At 36.4% G+C, this 21,559-nt stretch overlaps 2 protein-coding genes across 2 annotated transcripts; one reads left to right on the top strand and one right to left on the bottom strand.

Annotated features, from left to right (window-relative positions):
• The first annotated feature begins 250 nt into the window (after positions 1-250).
• Positions 251-11,143, top strand: LOC125034499 (transmembrane emp24 domain-containing protein 7-like). Its single transcript, XM_047626319.1, has 4 exons — positions 251-595; positions 8,772-8,900; positions 9,109-9,225; positions 9,573-11,143. Exons 1-4 carry the CDS (start codon positions 446-448, stop codon positions 9,801-9,803), a joined length of 627 nt encoding a protein of 208 aa, XP_047482275.1. The 5' UTR covers positions 251-445; the 3' UTR covers positions 9,804-11,143.
• Positions 11,144-12,286: 1,143 nt separating this feature from the next.
• Positions 12,287-20,471, bottom strand: LOC125034498 (phosphoglucomutase-1-like). Its single transcript, XM_047626318.1, has 14 exons — positions 20,307-20,471; positions 19,437-19,646; positions 18,292-18,438; positions 17,014-17,176; positions 16,431-16,549; positions 16,118-16,274; positions 15,895-15,987; positions 15,632-15,729; positions 15,199-15,353; positions 14,885-14,995; positions 13,906-14,046; positions 13,493-13,676; positions 12,940-13,074; positions 12,287-12,462 (listed from the first exon to the last, which is right to left on the bottom strand). Exons 1-14 carry the CDS (start codon positions 20,454-20,456, stop codon positions 12,373-12,375), a joined length of 1,953 nt encoding a protein of 650 aa, XP_047482274.1. The 5' UTR covers positions 20,457-20,471; the 3' UTR covers positions 12,287-12,372.
• Between the last annotated feature and the right edge of the window lie 1,088 nt (positions 20,472-21,559).

Here is a 21,559-nt window from a genome sequence, read left to right as displayed (position 1 = left end):
TGAGTATATATACATACAGTGACTCATTCCTTTCTACAAAATATGAATAAAACTATTTCCCAATACCGAGTAGATGATTCGAACGCAAGATTCTTACATGTCCAACAGATGGCAGCACCAACTCACTATTTTGGCCTCGTTCACGAAGGGCAAGAAGTTCCGACTCCAGTCCAGATTCCGCCCGCTGATTGGCTGCAGCTCCCCTCCAGACCGCGCTGATTGGCCGAGACCCCGATGTATGTCATAACCCGAGCAGACCCGCCTAGCTGAACGCGGCTGTATTTTGTTTCCGGCCACGTATTTTAGCAGAAGACGCGGCCCGACTGTCAAAGTCCCAATAGACGTGATTGTGCGCGGGATTTATCGTCGTTACTGACCCATTCCGAACCTAATTATGTCCAGTTGATGCTGGCCAAGTGACGAAAGTGCTAGCGAGACGGACAACATGGAGAAGGTGTGGTTGCTGGTGGCTGTGGCGGCGAGTGTGGTGGCCAGGGCGGCTGCGGTCGAGCTCACCTTCGAGCTCCCAGACAACGCCAAGGAGTGCTTTTACGAGGAGATCGAGAAGGGAACGGAGTGCACGCTCGAGTATCAGGTAGGCTGAGGGGGGGAGATTTGCTTCTTGGGCTTGGGAGAGGGGGAGGGAGGGAGGGAGGGAAATTTACGTTAGTCTTAGGGCCTCGGGCGGGTTTCATTTATTTACATTTCGTGCATTCGTAGGTCGGGGATAATTTTTTTTTTTTTTTCCCCTTCAGTGGTGGTTTGCGATTTTGACGATGTATGAGGATGTGGCAAAGGTTATGAAGTTTAGTTATATTTGTGGGGGGAAAAAATGAATTACTGTCTCCACTACTGTTGCTATACACTTGAGTTTACAATGAGTGTGTTAATTCACGCAAGATAGATAGCCCTTGTGGTTTAATGTCAAGTTTGGAACTAGTCCATGTCATCTTGCCAGATTTAAATGGTTCCGTATTACATTATATCAAGTTTTCCCTCAACGGTGTATGCCGTTGGTTGTAAACAAACTGTATAGTTTGATTCCCACAACCATGTAGTATAAGTTAAGTATGCTGGAATAGTTTCTTTACCCACAGCCATTTATTACAAGGATAATTTTGCATGTAACAGAATGACTGAAATAAGACTTTATCTATGATATTTCTTTCAAAAGTTGATAATGAGAATGTTGAGCAACATGTAATACCTCAATATATTTTTTTTACACGAAAATGAAATGAGCACAATTATAATCAAATAGAAAAACTAATTCCTAATACATAAAGTAATATGTGTAGGCAGAAAATAATAAAAGGGTTAATCTTTACACTATGGATGCACTAAGCTAGGGCAAATTGATGATGATATTCTTTTAGAGGACAAAGATTTGGGTTCATGTTACCGAGAGCATCGCACAGAGATAGAGGAAAATGGATACTGCCATCTTCTAGAATATAGGAAAATAGAGTAGAAAACAATACAGACTTATCTGCAGCGGCCTCTTATTTACTGAGAAATGAAGAAAATGTCCACTGCTTGTCATTGCTCAGAGACAAAGTCCACAACACCCTCACACAGCCAGAATCCTCAATGCCTTGTTTTTTTTATAGCTCCATTTTATACATTTTCCATACGTAAGTTTTCCTTAATTCCATTTTCTGTTGACAACCCTAGAAATCGTGTCTGATTATTTACATATGTATTTTAATCATTATTTTTTCATATTTCTTATTATATTTCCTCTTGTTTTTTTATGCTACTAGATCCCTTTGGTTGTTTTCTCAAATGTGTATGAATTTTTATTTTGTTTTTCCTTATTAATTCTACATTACTGCTTGTTTACTTTAATTGCCTCCCATATCAGAACATTATACATTCATTCACTTCCTCAGTTTCCTTTAAGCATTTGCCAGGGCAGGACCTTCAAACTTCTGTGGTCAGTGACTTGGGGTCCATTTGATTTTATATTTATATATCATTTTGTTACTGAGGGTTTCTTTCAAATCTGCACGGAGCATCTTTCAATTTCCAAACAAGACTATTTGTGATTGTGCAGCAAATATGTACCCTTCACACTGATGGTATGTCGCTAATGTTCTTTATAATAAAATGGATATCACTCGGCACGAAATACTAATAATGGGGTCCATGGAGCATAGCCCCCTGGTTTGGTGCATATGATACCACGGTAGTCCAGGGGCCTGGCTAGGCGTATTCATTACCTTCAAGCTTCTATACTATATATATATATATATATATATATATATATATATATATATATATGGATTGTAGTGTATAAATCCCAAAGGGTTAAAGTTAGGTTGGTTTATTGGCTATATATATGATTACCACAGGGATCTGTATTATGTGAAATCCTGTAGATTTTTACCGAATGACAGGTTTGATTTCTATAGTTTTTAACCCATTGCAGCCGGGGAAAATGAATAAAAAATTGGGAAAATGCTGTGCGCATTTTTTATATTTTTTGTGAATTGTCTTTGTACATAGATGGCTCTGCTAGTGCTTACCCACAAAGGAGTCAATTAGTTGACCTTGTGACCTTACGTGATTTCACCTTTCCTTGAATTGGTGCGAAAAACATATTTTTTACTAGGGCTTTAAATATCGATGGAGGTTATTTTTATTATAAACATTAATTACTATAATGTTATAAACACTAGTAACAGCAAAATGAGATAATGTAGTATATTTTCGTAAATCATTGAAAAGGTGAACTGGCGAGACAGGCAGTACTCATAACTGGCTCACTGGTGACTTAGTACAATGTGTTAAAACAATTAAACATATAAAGTCACAGTGGGCATGGCATGTACGTACATGCCATACCCGTCAGCAATGGGTTTAAAAGTTGCTGTGTCAGGGCTACGTTATTTTGCATTTGTCAGACAAAGTTTGGTTCAGATTTAAAAAAAAACTCCTTTAAACATCTCATAAATCACTTCAGTTTCTGCAGGTTCTTATTCACATTCAGTGGCGTCCATTATCCCCCCCCCTCCTCCCCGTTCAACCCCCAGGTTACCCGCTTGGTAACCTGGGGGATCATCGGGTAGAGGAAATATATTAACCCATTGGTTATGGGTTTAGAAAACTTTAAAAAACTCTACGCTCTGGCGAACCACGGCAACGCGCCGACTTTGAGCGGGTGAATTCTGTACATCAAGCCGAATCACTGCCTCGGAGCGCTTTGGGGCGCTGCCGCGGCAGGACAGCCGCACGCCACATTTTGAGCGTATAGTTATGACGCCTATAGGTGTGACCCGTTGGGAAGGGGTTAAAAAAAAAATCTGATTTTGGAACTTAGTCTCTCGAGAGTGCATCGCTCTTGGTAACAAATACCAAAATTTGCAGTCATCAGTATAAGAAATAATCTACAGACACAAATGATAATGTCACAACTAAAGGAAAAAAAATCATGGAAAGCCCAGCTCACAGCCTAAGTCTACTCGGGGTTCCCAAGTTTCAGCTCTTATCTTGCAGTGCATATTTAAGTGAAGGCAATGTTTGAGGAAAAAGCTCCTGATAGGGAAATATGGCAATTGGATGGGGGTCTGGAGGCAAAGCCCTCAGGTTAGATAGGTTTTTTCGGTATGTACGGTGATGTTTGCGGAAGAAATCCCCAACTTCTTGTCACAAAATTTATTTAGCAATCCAAGTTGTTGTGACTGGATGTTACTGCATGAGGAGAGTGTTTATAGGAGCATTGCCCCCCCCCCCCCCCCCCCCCCCCAACAAACCTCTTTACCTCAGTATAATATAAGTTCAGGAGCATCAAATGGACTTGACTTTGGCTGTGAGCAGTGCTTTCTGTGATCTTTTTTCTTCATTTGTCTGCAGATTATTTCTTGTACTGACATCTGGAACTTTTTGTTTTCTACTAGGTAATTTTTTTTTGTGTGTTATTTCAAAATGTGGTCTCCTCATAAGCAGTTACCAATACTTTCGATTATTTTCTGGATCATATATTTTCTATTTTCAACAGAAGATTCATGTATATTACACTGAACAATGGAAATGAAAAATGATAATGACAAGGTTGGTTGGTGCTGTGAAAAATAAAATTACTGCAGCAAGGTATTTATAGCCATGCTCGACAATCAGAATTTCATTACTGCTCTTGTCTTTTTGATCATGGAAATTTTTAAATTGATCAACCTTTACATATTCAGCTGTAAGAAAATATTAAATCTGTCCATTTAACAGTAAAGACAGTAAATTCTTTACCTGCAGTAGTATGACTTTCATTGATAAGATTCCGAATTTCTCATGTAGTTTGTAATGATTGCAATGAATCCATTGTCCAAGCCTATGATGTCCAACTTAGTTTACACACACACATGTCTTAGAAAAAAACTGATGTGTGCACAAAGATAAAGCAGGATAAAGCTTGAACCGATTCCTTATATGATGAAAAACTTGGGTATTGTCAATCTATATCCCTTAGTGAACCTAATACAACAATCACATTTATATCTTAATGGTACAAGAGCTGGCCTGAACTGTTACCAATATTCAAACTTCACAATGAAACTGATCTTCTTTATGATTAGCCTGTCAGTTTTGCAGCTAGTTTCATCAGTTAATGTCTAGACAATGTCCAGAATTGTATTATTCAGTAGCTGACTTTTTCAAACAGGTGCACACCAGTTTATGCAAAAGTTGTTTACCAAAGAAGGCTGAAGGTCATAGAAGCTGTCACAGTCGTATTTCTGTATCAAATAACTGATATTTAGTTTGCACTGGAATGTCTTAGATAAAACTGTCTTAAATTTAATTTATCCACTAGTGTTCCTCTTTTGTGAAAGTCTTATGGTCATGCACTGAAACTTTACTAGAAATATTAAGCAGTTAGATTTTTAAGACAGGGATTAGCATTACCAAATGAAAACCATGTCTCAATAAACATACACATTGTATAGACATTTTTTGACATTTTTATTAGCTCAAACCTGTTAGCTGTGAACAATTTATAGAAAGCTGACTGATGCCAGTCTGGGAATGACATGCACAGCAGTGTAATGAATTTTAGGCTTGGAAAAAAATTATAATCTTGGTATATTAGACTTAAATACCAAAGATAGTTATTTTCCAACTTTGGATTAATGTAATTTCCTAACAACATATATACAGTGGGAGTGTTGTTGTGAGAGAGTGTGTGTGAATGTGGCATTGTTCTGTTACCTCCCAAGAGATTTTTATCTTCTTATTGCAAAAAGGAAAGCAGCTGGCTAAATTTAAAAATATATAGCTTCACCAGTATTACCAGTTAGCATGGAATTAAGCAAAGATATGGCATTGAAGTGTGCCACATAAATCCATTTGTCCCCATTCTTCATCTATTATCCTGTCTGTTAATATGTGGAAACTGAATCCATCTATGGTGTATAGATAATTGAAGACACTGGTACTGCCTCTTTAGATAGGACTTGTATCTTATAATTTATGGTTATATTTATTTGGGGCTTCTTCCTGCGATCAGGTAGTGAAAGGCAACTGTATTAACTCCCTGGCTGCAGGTTTATGTACTACTAATTTTTGTTGTTGGTGGTGTTGCATACAGATGGATGGCTCCACATTGGCTCAGCCACCAAGGAGTTAATTAGTAGGCCCTTGTGACTGCGCCTGATTTCCCCATTCCTTTAATGTGGGAAAATATTTTTTCTTCTGATATCAATAGGGTGGTTATTATTGTTGACATTATTATTGATCTAACATTATGAAAATACTGATTACAATAACAATTATAAAATTATAAAGAATCTTATCGAAACTCAAGGAAAATGTTAAACAGATGAGATAAGAAGGACAAATATTTAACTAAGCACACTGATTACAAATAATAAACTAAAATTTCTGTAGAAATGGCATGTAGTCATCCCAGACATGGCTATGGGGTTAAGTCCAACCTGATGGTGGCAAACTGTCAGGTAGTAGCTACAGCCTCCATTCTTTTGGTGATATGGCAAGTTTTTTACATTTTTTATGCCTCTTTTTAAAGATTTCTAGGCTTTTGCCAGACTCAGAAGGCCAAGGCAATTTCTGAATAGTTTAACACTGTTGTTTTTGAGTTAAGATTGTTGGCATATATGTGGGTGGAGGAAGCCTGTGGGACAACCGAGGAAGTTGTGGCTTGGGCAGATCGATTGAATCTGTCGTGAGGAGCTAGAGATGGGCCGGGCCACGAGGGCCCCTTGTAGGTGGAAGCGAAGGGTGGATGTGGCTATGTGCCCCCGCTGGCATTAGCTTCCCATTGATGATGATGATGATGATGATGCATATATCACGCATACCACTGTGATTCCCATTGTAAAAACAACAGCTGATTCATTGGTAAAATTTATTGCAATACTGCCATTTAGTTATCTAGCTGTAATAGATAGAGAGATAAAAGATATATATGTGTACATATGTATAGGTATGTATATATGTATATGTATATGTGTATATATGTATATGCATGTATATGTGTACATATGTATAGTATGTATATATGTTTATGTGTATATACGTATATGTATATGAATATATGGATATGTATATATGTATAGGTATATAATTTGTACATATATGTATATATAATATGTATATGCATTTATATGTATAGGTATATAATTTTTAATATATGTATATATAATATGTAAATGCATTTATTTGTATATTTATATATGTGTATATATGTATGTATGTCTATATTATACATACATACATATATGTGTGTGTGTGTGTGTGTGTATATATATATATATATATATATATATATATATATATATATTATATATATATAGTTTCTTCTCCTCTGCCAGTTTTTCTATCTAGTTAATTTAGTCATGTGTCAGATTTGGGTGATTTGGACAGTAGAGCTCAAACCTTGAATGGAAATCATATGTTGAAAAATGGTAAAGAAATGGTAATCTACAGCTGTTAAAAAAAAAAAATTCCTTCAATTTTACCTGTAACTATCATATCTCTTACAAGCAAATTAACTGGTATTGATGTTGGCTTAGTGATTAAGTATATCTTGTAATACACAAGTATTATTAATATGTAAAGTTTGAAAAACTAGCAATCATACAGTTTAACTAATATACAAATTATTGCTCATCTGTGGACACACTATAGGCAGCTAACTATATATATATTGTGAGTTCAGCTCTTTATATGATTGGCTTATATATGATAACACCTGTCACTGTTTTCAGATTTGGATTTGGTGAAAATGTTTGCAGTCGTTTCCTTTGTCATACTGAATTGTTTATTTTACAGATATACAATCCTTTAAGGGTCTGTTTACTCAGAAGGTTATTGAAGATTGTTTATTATAAGAAGAGTCAGGAATGAATACCAGATCATAGTAATAAAACAAATGTTAGTTTTGGTAAAATCTGTCCTATTACTAAGCTTATATATCCTGAATGGAGAAAGTTATATTGAATTGATTAGAAGCTTGCATTTTACCTGTGATTGAGGCCATGACAAGTGTTCCTTTTTTGTGTAATAACTGTAATTTTATTTCTTAAGAGTTTTGAAGATATAAAGACATGGTGGTTGACATGAAAGGTGACATGTCAGTTCCAGAGAGAAAGTCAGATTCGACACTGTGGCCTTGTGGATGTAGTCAACCTTAAAGTAAAATTTTTAGGTTATTGCCTTGTCATATGAAGAAGGCCAGATATAAAAAGCAAAGCTGTCATAAAACGGAATTTTTAAGAATATATTCTCTGGTGTTTTAGAGAATTATGTAAGAGCATTGGCAGGTACAGGAGCAGGCCCTTATACTGTATTGGGTGGGGGAGAGGGAGGGTAAGAAGATGAGTGTGAGTGAGTGGGAGTAAGTGTGTGAGTGAATGAATGAGTTCAAGTAAGAGTGTGTGAGTGAATGAAGGAATGAATGGTGAGTAAATGAACAAGTGAGTGAGAGAGTGAATGAATAAGTGTGTGAGAGAGTGAGTGAACAAGTGAGAGAGAGAGAGAAAGTATGATTGAATGAATGTGAATAAATTAGTGGGTGAAAGAGTGAATATGTGAGTGAGTGAGTGAGTAAGTGAGTGTGTGAGTGAAAAAGAGAGAGAGGGGGGGGGGGGGAGTGGGAGTGAAAGAGTCAAGGAACTAGTAATTTTGTTTCTGTCAGCCTCACTGCTGTGTAAACATAATTTAAAGGGTTCTAACCATGTGTACAAGTTGTCTACTGTCCACTGTGAATTTACACAAATGGCTGCACAGATGTACAACCACCAAGGAGTTAATTAGTAACCTATGTGACCTCACCTGATTTACACATTCCTTGAATATTAAAGGATTTTTTTTTTATTTACTTATTTTTTAAATGCTGTTAAAACATACCATTATTATTATTAACATTGTGATGATTATAGTGTTATTTAAATGCTATATAATAGCAATAAAGATAAACTTTGGAAATATCAAGGAACAGGATCAACATGTGAGATAGGTAGGGCTAGTAAGTGATTCCTTGTTAAGTAATTGTAGAGCCATTTATGGGTAAATGCAACCAATCAACATGAATCACTGTGGACATGCCACGTAAGTCCTGCCATCCCAGCTTAAAAGATTAAAAGATTTTGATGTAATATTGTGTATTTATCAGATATCAGAAATCTGTGTAGATGGACTAGTAAACTTTGTGAGGTTAAAGTGAATATAATGTCAGTTGTTGGTGCATCAGGGTAATGTAAGCAAGTGTATGATTACATGTATAATGGTCCTTTATTAAAGAGAGAACGTTCTTTCCCTAGGTTGTCACGGGTGGACACTACGACGTTGATGTCCTTGTTGAGGGACCTGCGCGACAAATTTTGTACCGTGAAATTAAGCAACAGTATGGTCAGTTCCAGTTCACTCCAGACCATACTGGGACATATCAGGTGAGGTGTTGAACATTTAGCTAATTTCCTGTCAGAGTTATGGGTTACTTTTGGGCCACTTTGATTCTTCAGTAAAATTACAACTGTAATGTGTAGCCAAGTTTTGATAAAGTTTTGCTGTTGAATTAGTCCAGTAATATCCAGTTTAATTATATATATTGTTGTTGTTGTTGATACTAATTGTATGTTTTTGTTATTAATTACTCAGGTGTGCTTCAGTAATGAGTTTTCAACCTTTAGTCACAAACTCATCTACGTAGATTTTCAAGTGGGCGATGAGCCACAGCTTCCAGGCGTCGGGGAGCATTTCACCGCCATGACCCAGGTGAGTGTTACCCGATTTTCTCAGTAGGTTTGGTGTTTTGTGTAATTCCTTGTGCTTTTGTTAAATGTATATTTTGTATGCTCATATTTCTCTTGATTAAGGCCTGATCTCTGAAGGTTGTTTTTTTTTTTTATAATGTATTTATACTAGTATTATTATTAATTGATATTAATTTATATTACCATTTTTATTAATTTATTATGATTTTTTTACTTCATTTTTTTCTCTTGATTATAATACCAAAGTATAGAACCACAAGATATACTTATATTTTGTTGGATTATGTTACACTTTTTTTTTTTCCTCGACTTCAAAACAAAACAATTGTATACCATATCTTTTTGCAGATGGAGTCATCTTCACAAAAGGTTCACGAGAACCTGAACTCTATAATAGATTATCAGACCCATCACCGACTACAGGAGGCCCAGTCACGGAAAAGAGCCGAGGACCTTAACGAACGCGTCCTCTTCTGGGCTGTGGGGGAGACTTTGGGTATTCTGGTCATTGCAGTCGGCCAGGTCATGATACTGAAGAACTTCTTTGCAGACAAGAAGAGTAATCAAGCTGCCTATTAATCTGACTGCATTTATCAGCAGTTTGTCTCCTTGCCACTTGAAGAGATCAGCATCCCTTTTCACCATCAGGAAAGAACAAATTGTTTTGTACATTAATGGATTATAAAGATTTATTTTTTTGTGAGAGGATTTCTTAGTTATTATGGAGCACACACTTCTGTCAGCCCAAATGTTGTTTTTACTTAGGAAAGAAAAGTTGTCTACTAAGAAGAAAAAAAAATATGATTTCACTCAATTGCATATTTTCTGAATCATGATAAATTTAAATATCAGTAGTATTGTGAACATGTGAGCATTTAGTCATTGTTATCAAGCCTTCTTATTCATTATTTTATGCTGGAAATTGGCATGTTTGAACATCGTTATGGATATTGTAAATCTCACGTTCAGGAAATTCTAGTGTTAGTGTCTAATTTCATTGAATTCTTGAATGTATTTTAAAATGTAAACGTTGTATAATAAGATTATTGAGGAATGACTTGGTCTTCTTGCTTTGCAAATTTTATAATTATATTTTTAGCTGTTGAAGTGTTTATAGAATTATTTGTTATAGGTAAAAACAAATTTGCAAATAAATTAAAAGTGACACATCTACTGCCACAAACTTCTTTAAATTTAGATTCATGGCATGAGGACAGATATGCTCCAGATTGATCAGTTGCATCAACTGTTACCATCTCATGTTAATGCAAAAATTAACTTTAATCACTTGATGCGAATTAATTAGAAAAAAAAGAATCATTGCAGTCACCTTCAGAATAGATCTCAAAATACAGCAGAAAGAAGTCTTACGTATATAATTAAAATCTGTATAGGGAAATGCTTGAGTATGGCAGAAATAGCTTGTGTTTAGTTTGTCATTTTGAGAGTACATTTATTTAGATGCTTTCAGATTAACAATTTAGGTTTTGTCTATCTGGATGCATGAGATCTGTATATACAGAGTCAAAGTTATATTTGAATGACAGGTTGAGCTGAATGGGATGACTGTTTTTTGTGCATTTTGTAGGCACTGTTAAATGCCAGACTCGAAATCTGGTGTCATGGAAGATCTATGCAATCTTCCCTCTTTGCTGAAGAAATGCGAGAGCAAAAGGTAATTTCACAGGCATTATTTGAGTATGTTATTTTATTTTTTTGAAGTCCGAAATCATGGAATTGCATTTTTACTTTCAAGTGTTTTCAAACTTTAACGGCAAGATGTTGCATTGTATTCCACTGATAACCAGAGATGTGACACATGCTTAAGAATGAAACGACTTGCATATTGTGTGGCTTTAGAGTGTGATGGTAAATTATTGTTTTTGTATGTACTATCTTAATAAAAAGGAGTATAAATGTATTTGCTGGTCACTAGTCCTCCTTTTAAAACTTGCCCTTAATGTAACTGAATGATTTGCCTTTCACAGGAAAAGGTTATTGAAGGTAAAACATGTATGATAAGTTAAATTAATCTTGGAAACCTTGCAGTACTTAAAATGATGCGCATAAATTTCATACCAACTATCATTGATTATTGACTAATTTCTTTCAACAAATTCCATATAGTGATAATGCCTATTTCAAAGTAAAGTTTTGTTTCAGCATTTTCTACTAAAGTTTAAAAAGCCCCGTTAGTGTTTAATACATACTGCCTATACAATTATGTTGTCTTAAATTTAATAACTAGTTGTAATTAATATTTTCATCATCTCTATACAACTTTTTTTGGTCTAAAAACTAGAATTAGTGTTGAGAGACAGTCGCTATCTTCATTCTAAAGTAGAACACAAAATTCCTGGCGTATTCTTCATGTGTATTAAATGCACTAGAAAATAGAGAGTTTTCTCCATACCTAGTCTACTTGCTATCATTACCATAATTATTGAACCAGTCCCTTACTCTTAAATTTGTAATAATGTAAATCCTCTATTACAAATCACTTTGTAATATATTGGCATTATGCAATAAGAAAATTTAGCATTCTCCTCTCGAGCAATATTAAAAAACAACAACTTTGTATTGCTGTCTAAAAAAAAGAAAAAAAAAAAAAGATATTAAACTATTTCTATTTAACCTCTTGGATGTATCATTGTACCAAAGCTCAGTATCAACTGTGAGAAGAATAAACAACTGAACAACTTCCTTAGAAGAACTCGTACAACAAATATCGCTGACTTTTGTCTTTGTTTTATTTAGAATAACAGAAATAATAACTTTTGTGCATACTTTCAGTAAAAAAAAAAAAAGGTTGAATGAAGGTTTAACATTTAGAAAGAAAAGGCTTACTTTTCAGTAATTCATTGTTCACTAAAACATATTTAAAAAAATCACTGCACATCACATCTCCATTACTGAATTTCTCACTTCAGGCAATAACAATGTTGATGAAGAAAAAAGAAAAAAAAAGGATGAGAGTTCTTTCCTGGCATTCTCTATTTCTTGCCATTTCACACTGATTTTGTTTAATATTCATATCTTACAAAAGTACATAATGACATTTATAGAAGCATGTCTTTATTCTAAATTCATTCAAGTACATCATTTCACATAATATCCGGAGTTACTGGCACCCTTGCTGTCCCAATGTTTAAGTGATGACTGTAGGCTCCTGGCGACCTGTGCGTTCACGGAGCTGGGACAAATTAATTGCAATTTCTACTAGGGGTTTGAGGACTTCCTGCAAGGTAAGGAAAATAAGGTTAATATACTTTCAATTCATGAAAAATATACAGAGAGAGAGAGAGAGAGAGAGAGAGAGAGAGAGAGAGAGAGAGAGAGAGAGAGAGAGAGAGAGAGAGAGAGAGAGAGAGAGAGAGAGAGAGAGAGAGAGAGAGAGAGAGAGAGAGAGAGAGAGAGAGAGAGAGAGAGAGAGAGAGAGAGAGAGAGAGAGAGAGAGAGAGAGAGAGAGAGAGAGAGAGAGAGAGAGAGAGAGAGAGAGAGAGAGAGAGATGCAAGTTATCACCAGCTAAATAGCTAAATATTATCACATTACTACAATGACATCTAACTTAAAGGATGGAGTCATGCCTAGAGACATCATATCCCCCCCCCCCCTACTTCTCACATCCATAATTTAAGTCACTTCTAACATCTTTCACTGTTTAACGAATTCTTCTGGTTCATGCCAACTGCCTAAGGTGGCCATGCAGCATACCTGAGCATCCTTTGTGTAGGTAGAGGCATCAGATTCATAGCTCTCAATGTACATGCGAACTGTTGCACCCGAGCTTCCTGTGCCGCTGAGTCGGAATACGGCACGAGATCCGTCACTCATCAGAATGCGCACTCCCTGCAATGTCATTAGCAACAGTTAATTTTTCATGGATTAGGTATTATTAATTAAAAAAAAAAAAAAAAAAAAAAAAAAATTAAACACTTTCTTTTTTTTCTTCTTAGTTTTATATATCTTGATGTGGGAGTAAGAAAAAAAGAGAGTGGAGTGCATTTTTCTAATTCATTTATATGGTCTACTACTACTGCTGTATACAGGACTGAATATTTCTTTTGCTTTACTACTTGATACTGATAACTGAAGACGCCAAGTGCAGTACCAAAGTAACCTAGAATATATACTACTTAATTATAAACATATGATATCTTATCAAAAATAAAGATAAAATGTAAACAAGGAAAACTGATACATACAAATCTTCTACGAACAAAAACCAAACTACTTCCCAGTCTAAAAAAGGACAAGAGGAACTGACCTGTTTCTTCGCTACAGCTCCATCAATAGGGTCGGTGTACTCAAAATTGTCAATCTTGGCAATCTTGTACGTCTTTCCCCCATGCGATAGCTCCTTCCCAACCATGGCAGGATCACCACTCATGGCATCCAGAGTAGCCATCATGGCATTGCATGGATCACTTTCACAGTTTTCATAGTCGTATCTGTGAGGAATTAGTAAAGCTCATGAAGTCTGTAACAGTGAAATGACATGGAAGACATCCACTTAGACATTTTCCTCCCTTTACATAATGCATAATGTTAAAGTTTCATCTAAGACAAATCTTGCTTTTACCAATTCTTTATCACTATGCACTGAAACAGACATTAAACAGATGCTTTACTTTTCATAACCTTTCACTACAGGATATACACAGTACAGGAAAAACATACCTAGTAAAGAAGTTCCTTCCATAGGTTTGCCAGTGATTTAGCAGAACCTTTTCAACTGTAGTTTTGCGGACAGCGAGGATGGACAACCATGCGAGCACGGCCCATATGCCATCCTTCTCTCGGATGTGATCACTTCCAGTACTGAAGATGAGAAAGGAGATTTTGAGCAGGTTTATTTACTGAAGCTGGATGAATTTTTTAAGGGAGCTTTACCGGCTCTCAGTCCTATTATTATCCCACCAACGGTTTCTACAAGCAAATAGGTAACACCCAAGTCACCTCCTGTGCATCTTAGAAGAATTTGAGAATTCCACTTTACCTCAAAGTTCAGATATAAAACAAAAACTACTAAAAAGTCTACCACTATTATCAAAATTATTTTATTATTACATTATAAAGTTATATTTTCAGCAACAGCTATCCTTTCCCTCTTATCAGTTTATTAAATTGGAGGTCTAAGGTGCTTCCCATCAGAACAAAGGGTCTTCATTTCCTGTTGTTTATCATATTTCAAATCCTTATCTTCATGAAGTCCCTCCCTCTTTCAGTTTTCAGGAAAAGCATCATTACCAATTCACCAAATAAAAAAAAGGGTATAAACAAATAAATCAATAAATCAATAAATCAATAAATACACAACCTCCAACAATATACCAATGGTAAACTTATTATTCTGCATACAGGCAATGGTAACAAGGTTATAATAACAGCAACACAACTACAACAATGATGATGATGATGATGATAAACTATTTTCTTTTTTTATTACAATTTCCTATGCTAATTAATCTTGCTATCTACTCTAAGCAGTTGCACATCATGCTTCAGGTGGTCATAAAAGGTGGAATGTAAATAGCTCTTGTCACTATGCATGTAAAGTAAGAAGGTGTTTCTTCAGTTAGGTGTTGTACCTTTTTTCTTTTTCTTTTTTTTACAATAAAAAATAAATAAAAATAATCAATAAGAAAGATTCACTTACCCAAAGCTCTCTTCACCACAAATGGACAACCTTCCAGCATCCATAAGGTTTCCAAAGTATTTCCAGCCAGTAGGAACCTCAAATATTTCCATTCCTTTCTTCGCAGCAACTCTATGGACACCAAAATAACCATTACAAAGACTATGGTGATAAAGTTACTTGTAGACTAATATTTAATACTGTAACATCTTGTACTGTCAGTGAAATATATGATTCTTTGCCTTGGAATTTTACAATATTAATGCAAGAAAACAAAAATAGTGATTACACTTCTGTATCTTTTTTCCTAACTTGTATTTTCATCAGGACATTACCTGTCAATGGCACATCCTGTGGGCATACTACGTGCTAAGCCCTTAACTCCATTTTTCTTGAAATATGGGATGCAGTCAGTGTTGTCGGCTATAACTGCCACGGAGTCAGAGGGTGTCACAAAGAATGCCTTGTAGCCGAGGATCATGTTGCGATCCTGTCAAGTTACAATAGTTGGTAGACTGTGGATTAATAAGTTCTTTAAGATCATAATTATGAGTATTTATGATCAACAGGCTTACATAGTTTGCTTATAAATATCACACCTATCAATAAAAAGACAGAGAAAAGTTAGGTGAACAAATTTCTATACTCTTCCTTGAGAATTATGATTTCCAACTCATGAAGTATTGCTATAACTGTTGGGCCTCTTGTTAAAGATCTTCCAAAGGGAATAGGGTTAAAACTGAAACCAAAGTAATACATTTGACTTACACCATCTCCATCAAAGGCGGCACCAAAACCATATTCTCCTTCCTTCAGTGCCTTAACAAGGTCAGCAGCATATGTAAGATTAGGGTCAGGATGATGACCTGAACAAAGAAATGTTAAAAACGTCACTGGAAGAATTGAACATAATTCATGAAATTAATATTACCTTTTAATTTCTTCAACATATCTGTATCCCTAAAATGACATAGTTATGACTCATTAATGGTAAATGACGCATGAACAAACAGTATGTATACACAACATACCTCCAAAGTCTTCCAATGGGACAATGTTGACAGCACTATCTGGACTAGCCCCGAGTTCCTCCAGGAAAATGCGGCGAACGTATGGTCCCGTAACTGGATAATTCAACAAAAAATAAAGAGGAGTCATACACGACCAAAGAAAAACTGATTGTTACACAAAAACACAACTTTCGACAAAACATGAAAATAATTTCTATCCGTCATCTGTTCCTCTTGCTTTTACCTCCATGCATAGCGTTGATGAGGACTTTGAGAGGTGGGTTTCCGTTGGCTCCATGCAGGAGTCCCTTGATTGCATCGAAGTCAAAGATCTCCTTCATATATGCCACGTAATCTGCTACTGAGTCAACCACCTCGACGGTAAATGGCTTTCCATCAACCTAGAGGGAAGATTTATGGAAAACTAGTGAGTTGCAGAATGACCCTTTGTTTCGATTTTTAATCAATATCGCTTTTCTATGAAATTTACCCACTCTAGAACAAGCTCTTTGCATTCTACTTCACTTCACACTAAAAGGAAGCTGTTGATTATTCACCTCAAATTCCTGTGTGCCAATGGTTTCAATGTCGCATTTCAGGTCGGGGCAAATTTTGTACTCGGCCAGGGACTGGGTCAAGCTGTAGATCTTGTTTGTCACACCATCTGGAGCAGGTCCTAGAGCAAGCAAGTCCCAATAAATATACAACAAGAAGACTGGATTATGATTAAACAATGATCTTTGGAAAGATCATTGTGTCCTTGATATCACTGCATATTTAACACATGAGTAATTAAACTAAATATATCCACACTCACTCACTCACTCACTCTCTCTCACACACACAAACACACACACACACACACACACACACACACACACACACACACACACACACACACACACACAAAAAAAAAAACAACAGCTGAACTAAAAAAGTCAATTCAAAGAATATCACATATTTTAATTTTATTGATAGAAAAACAGGAAACATAACAAAAATATAGATTTACAGATGAAAAAGAAAGAGATAAAGAGACAGAAAAAAAAAAAAAAAAAAAAAATGAAAAGATTAAAAAAAAAAAAAAAAAAAACGATAAAAAATACTCTTTAAAAAGCTGCCTACTACTAAGACTCTAACCTCCATTCGAGATATTAAACTTGATGCCAAAGTCAGCGTCAGGTCCACCAGGGTTATGGCTGGCTGTAAGCACAATGCCACCAGCTGTCTTGTACTTTCTGATGATGCACGACACACAAGGGGTGGACAAGATGCCGTTCTGACCAACCAAGCACTTGCGGACCTGAAGTATGAAGGAACTTGTCTTAGAATAAGGAGAGGAAAGAAATGAGAAAGAGGGAGAGAGGGAGGGAAGGAGAGGGAAGGAGAGGGAGGGAGGGAGGGAGGGAGGGAGGGAGAGAGAGAGAGAGAGCGAGAGAGAGAGAGAGAGAGAGAGAGAGAGAGGGAGAGGGAGAGGGAGAGGGAGAGGGAGAGGGAGAGGGAGAGGGAGAGAGAGAGAGAGAGAGAGAGAGAGAGAGAGAGAGAGAGAGAGAGAGAGAGAGAGAGAGAGAGAGAGAGAGAGGGAGAGGGAGAGGGAGAGGGGGAGAGGGGGAGAGGGGGAGAGGGGGGAGGGGGAGAGGGGGAGAGGGGGGAGGGAGAGAGGGGGGAGAGAGGGGGAGAGAGAGAGAGAGAGAGAGAGAGAGAGAGAGAGAGAGAGAGAGAGAGGGAGAGGGAGAGGGAGAGGGAGAGGGAGAGGGGGAGAGGGGGGAGGGAGAGAGAGAGAGAGAGAGAGAGAGAGAGAGAGAGAGAGAGAGAGAGAGAGAGAGAGAGAGAGAGAGAGAGAGAGAGAGAGAGAGAGAGAGAGGGAGAGGGGGAGAGGGGGGGGGAGAGAGAGAGAGAGAGAGAGAGAGAGAGAGAGAGAGAGAGAGAGAGAGAGAGAGAGAGAGAGAGAGAGAGAGAGAGAGAGAGAGAGAGAGAGAGAGAGAGAGAGAGAGAGAGGAGATTTAATATATTCAAAAGTGAGTATCTAAACTGCTGCTAATGATTCATGTCTTTAAGGTATGGTAATCATATCAATAGTATGGATTACTGTTAAATATTTATATATAATTCAAAATATATTAATGAATTCCAAACACTTAATCATAATGAAAACATATCCAGTAAAGATGGCTTATCCCATATGAAGTGACACTTGGCAAATTATATGATATAAAACACTATACACTTGTGTACTATATACAGGTGTGGTTAGAGCCCTCAGTAAGACCAGAAAAGAAGTATAGTATACTATATACAACATTCTAACTGAAGTAATGATCTAGAATATTCAAATAATCTCAAACATGATAACCTTCACATAGAATTTTTTGATTTGAACAATAGAAAAGTAAATGACAAAAGCAACTCTTAACTTACCCCATTGGCTGCACACATCTTAACAATAATGTCAACAGCTTGCTTCCCAAAATAGCGTCCGTCGCCTCCAACGACAAGGGTGCAGCCAGGTAGGGCACCCTCCATGGCACTCAGGATACATTGTACAAAGTTTTCTGTGTAGTTTGGCTGTAAAGATAAAGTAATTGTAAATCATTATTAAGTATATTTTTATATCAAATAAAGGATAATTTCAAGTATGATAAAGTGTATCAGTGAGATCAGAATCTATTGGGAATCAAATTTCAGTGTTATGAATATATAAATCTATTTAGGGTAGATATTTGTAATCTAATTGAGTAAAAGTATGGTTAAAACATTTGAAATCTCAAAATAATTGTCTTTACACTCAACTGCAATAAAATGTACTTATGCCTTCTTTTAGATTATATGTCAAATAAACTTTTCTATGCATGACACCAAAGTATCAATCATGGCAGATCAACCACCAGGCTCAAATAGAAAGTAAATTTAATCAAGACATTCACTTTCTTTCCAGCCAGTGCCAACTGAAGTGAACTGTATTAAAACACAATAAAACTATAACTTGCATTTTTCACAAGGATTTACAAATCACATGAATAATAAAGTCTCCTGCTATAAATGTGGATGCATGACACTTGACAGGTACCAGATCATCTTGACATATAAATTTATTATTAAATACTATGCCCTTAATTCATGTAGTAATCAAAGGCCATTTACTCAACTTATAGAACCAGGTTATATCATCAATTTGAGTTATTTTTCATTTTTGTCATTATCATTATCATTTATATTTTACAAAATAATGACAGGAATCAAATGTATCTGATGGCATTTTGTAATTAAGCAATGCCAGATGTTGTCATAAATCTAGGACTTTATATTTTACGATTTCATTCATCCCTGAATATGACAGAATTACAGACATCGGAAACTACTGATAAAACCCGCAATACAGTTATAGCGATTGAATAAAATTACTGTATACCAAAATAACAATCCATGTAATCAATATAAATTCATGCCATATAGGCTATCTACATAAAAGAAATAAAATAAATTTCCAATGGCTCGACACGTTGAGAAAGTACACGTAGTAAACACCTGTGTTACGCTACACGAGATTGGCTTTAACCACTCACCTGCTGGAACACTTTGACAGCTTTCCTCAAGCCACTGGTTCCCGGTTTCTGGCCATCGAAGGCCTTGGTTGACTTGGTAACCGACGTGAGTGCCATGTTTAATAGAGGGTGCCACACCGAATCCGCCTTGCAACCGGGTGCTCGTCCTGCCGCGCCCCGACTGGCTCTGTCGTGGCAGCCGGACGCGATCAGCTGTTCTCGTCCGAATGCCTGCGCGAGACTTCCCCTATACTTGATTTTCATCTTTCTTCACTTATCGTACTATAGGTAGCCGCTAGATTATCAGTATTAGTAATTTCATTTGATGTGTTGTTATGAGTGTTGCTCATGAATTTTGGGATATTTGTTAAATGGATCTAAATGACCGGTGTGATCTGTGAGCGTATCGGGACAAAGGGTAGCAGACGACGCGCCAGAGAACATTCAAGGTTATTCAGGGCAAATAGGATGTTTTCTAAAATAAAGATCTGCATTCGTTTGTGGATGTGATACTCCGTAAAGGTGATTCTTAATAGGAGATATTTTTTATGGTTTAGCTCTGTATTTCCTTAACCGCCTTTCGTACTTATTATTAACTCTACTGTATATTAAATGACATAACTCATTCCTTATCTTCAAATTAATCTTACAAGTCGTAAAACATTTAGCATTTAATAACACAAATACGAAAAAGTCAAGACAACAAGCCATCACGAAATACAATTACAATTAAATACAATACTAAGACACGCAACATGACCCCCCTCCTAAAGCATGGCCCCCACTGAAACCCACGTCATTTGAATCTCCTGAATACAAAGGTTTTGTCCTAGCAACACGACAAAAAGAAAAAAAAAAAAAAAAAAAAAAAGCACTAGGCGAATATCTGACCGTCACAAGGTCGCCCAGAAGCCTATTCTGATGAAGGAGGTGGCAGGGCCAGGGGAGAGGAGTGCCAATAGTGGTCTGGATTATCTGCAACGTGAATGCAAAGTGACATCTATAAAGGGTGCCTTGTTGGTTTCTTAATAGATAGTACATCTCTGCTGCTTCTATCTTATCTACGGTGGTTGATATAAGAATTTCATCTCGTTTTATCTGTCTGTTTAAAGATTTATTATTATCACGAACGTCATCAGTGGTAGTGGTTGTGTTAATAGTAGTAGTAGTAATAGCAGTAACAGCTGTAGCAACAACAACAAAACAACAGTAGTAACAGTGGTAATAGTAGCAGCAACAACAGCAGTAGTAGTAGTAGTAGTAGAGTAGTAGTAGTAGTAGTATTGGACCGGGACCAGGAAGGTATTTGTGGAATTCTACGAGCATACCGCGGAATTCAGCCAATACTACAACACGTTACCCCCCAAAAAAAAGAAAAGAAGAAGAAAAAAAAATCCCTTTTCAAATATAGAATCTCTCCCCCTAAAAATAGATAGATAGATAGATCAATAAATATAATAAAAAAATAAAATATTAATAATTATAACAATAATAACAATACAAATAACATATAAATAAATAAATTAAAAAATGAATAGAATCCAGATCTCGACCACCCCTTCTCAAATTTCAATAAAAAATGAACCCTGGCCCGCGTACAAAGATTTGATTTGAGATAACCACGCGTTAGCCTGAAGTCACGGTTTCGTCTGTTGCAAAATTCTGAAGTCAATGCACTCTCAGTGTGGAAGATATGTAGTTGAATATTGTTGTGAAACTGTATGCTGTGAGGAATACAGTGCTATATTATTCATAGTAGTCATTTCATCATTAATTATTATCTTTTAGCATTTTCATTGTGGCAATTTCCGTACTGCACCTGATCTTTGCAATAACAGTAATGAACTACAGGATACAGGATGTATTTTAAATATTGTAAAGAGAGAAAAAAAAAAAGTAAAACCAAATTACTCAACTTTGCCAAAGCTCGCCAGAATGACCTATCTCGTTTCAAATTTGACGACCAGTAATTGTTGTAAGATTGATGGCGAGCTGGAATGAAGAACACGCCCATTGTGCTATCGCCGTTATCTTCAGCCACTGTAGTAATTCAAGGGCGCGTTGTCCTTGACTCTGGTTATCAGACTAACGCTGATTCTTCAATCTGGAATGGCGCGTAGTTAAGTTAAACGTACAAAATACCG

Source organism: Penaeus chinensis, chromosome 18, assembly GCF_019202785.1.
Source record: "Penaeus chinensis breed Huanghai No. 1 chromosome 18, ASM1920278v2, whole genome shotgun sequence".
In the NCBI taxonomy this organism is placed as follows: Eukaryota; Metazoa; Arthropoda; class Malacostraca; order Decapoda; family Penaeidae; genus Penaeus; species Penaeus chinensis.
The sequence above is the reverse complement of the archived record's forward strand: the minus strand, read 5'-3'. Positions and strand labels throughout refer to the sequence as shown.

What these genes read in the sequence shown, in the direction of transcription:
- LOC125034499 (XM_047626319.1), top strand. Translation starts at nt 446, where the DNA reads ATGGAGAAGGTGTGGTTGCTGGTGGCTGTGGCGGCGAGTGTGGTGGCC. An exon ending in ACCATACTGGGACATATCAG is followed by an intron (nt 8,901 to 9,108) that starts GTGAGGTGTTGA and finishes TTAATTACTCAG; the next exon opens with GTGTGCTTCAGTAATGAGTT. An exon ending in ATTTCACCGCCATGACCCAG is followed by an intron (nt 9,226 to 9,572) that starts GTGAGTGTTACC and finishes ATCTTTTTGCAG; the next exon opens with ATGGAGTCATCTTCACAAAA.
- LOC125034498 (XM_047626318.1), bottom strand. Translation starts at nt 20,456, where the DNA reads ATGTACTATCTATTAAGAAACCAACAAGGCACCCTTTATAGATGTCAC. An exon ending in TTCTGGGCGACCTTGTGACG is followed by an intron (nt 19,647 to 20,306) that starts GTCAGATATTCG and finishes AGTCTCGCGCAG; the next exon opens with GCATTCGGACGAGAACAGCT. An exon ending in CTGTCAAAGTGTTCCAGCAG is followed by an intron (nt 18,439 to 19,436) that starts GTGAGTGGTTAA and finishes TTATCTTTACAG; the next exon opens with CCAAACTACACAGAAAACTT.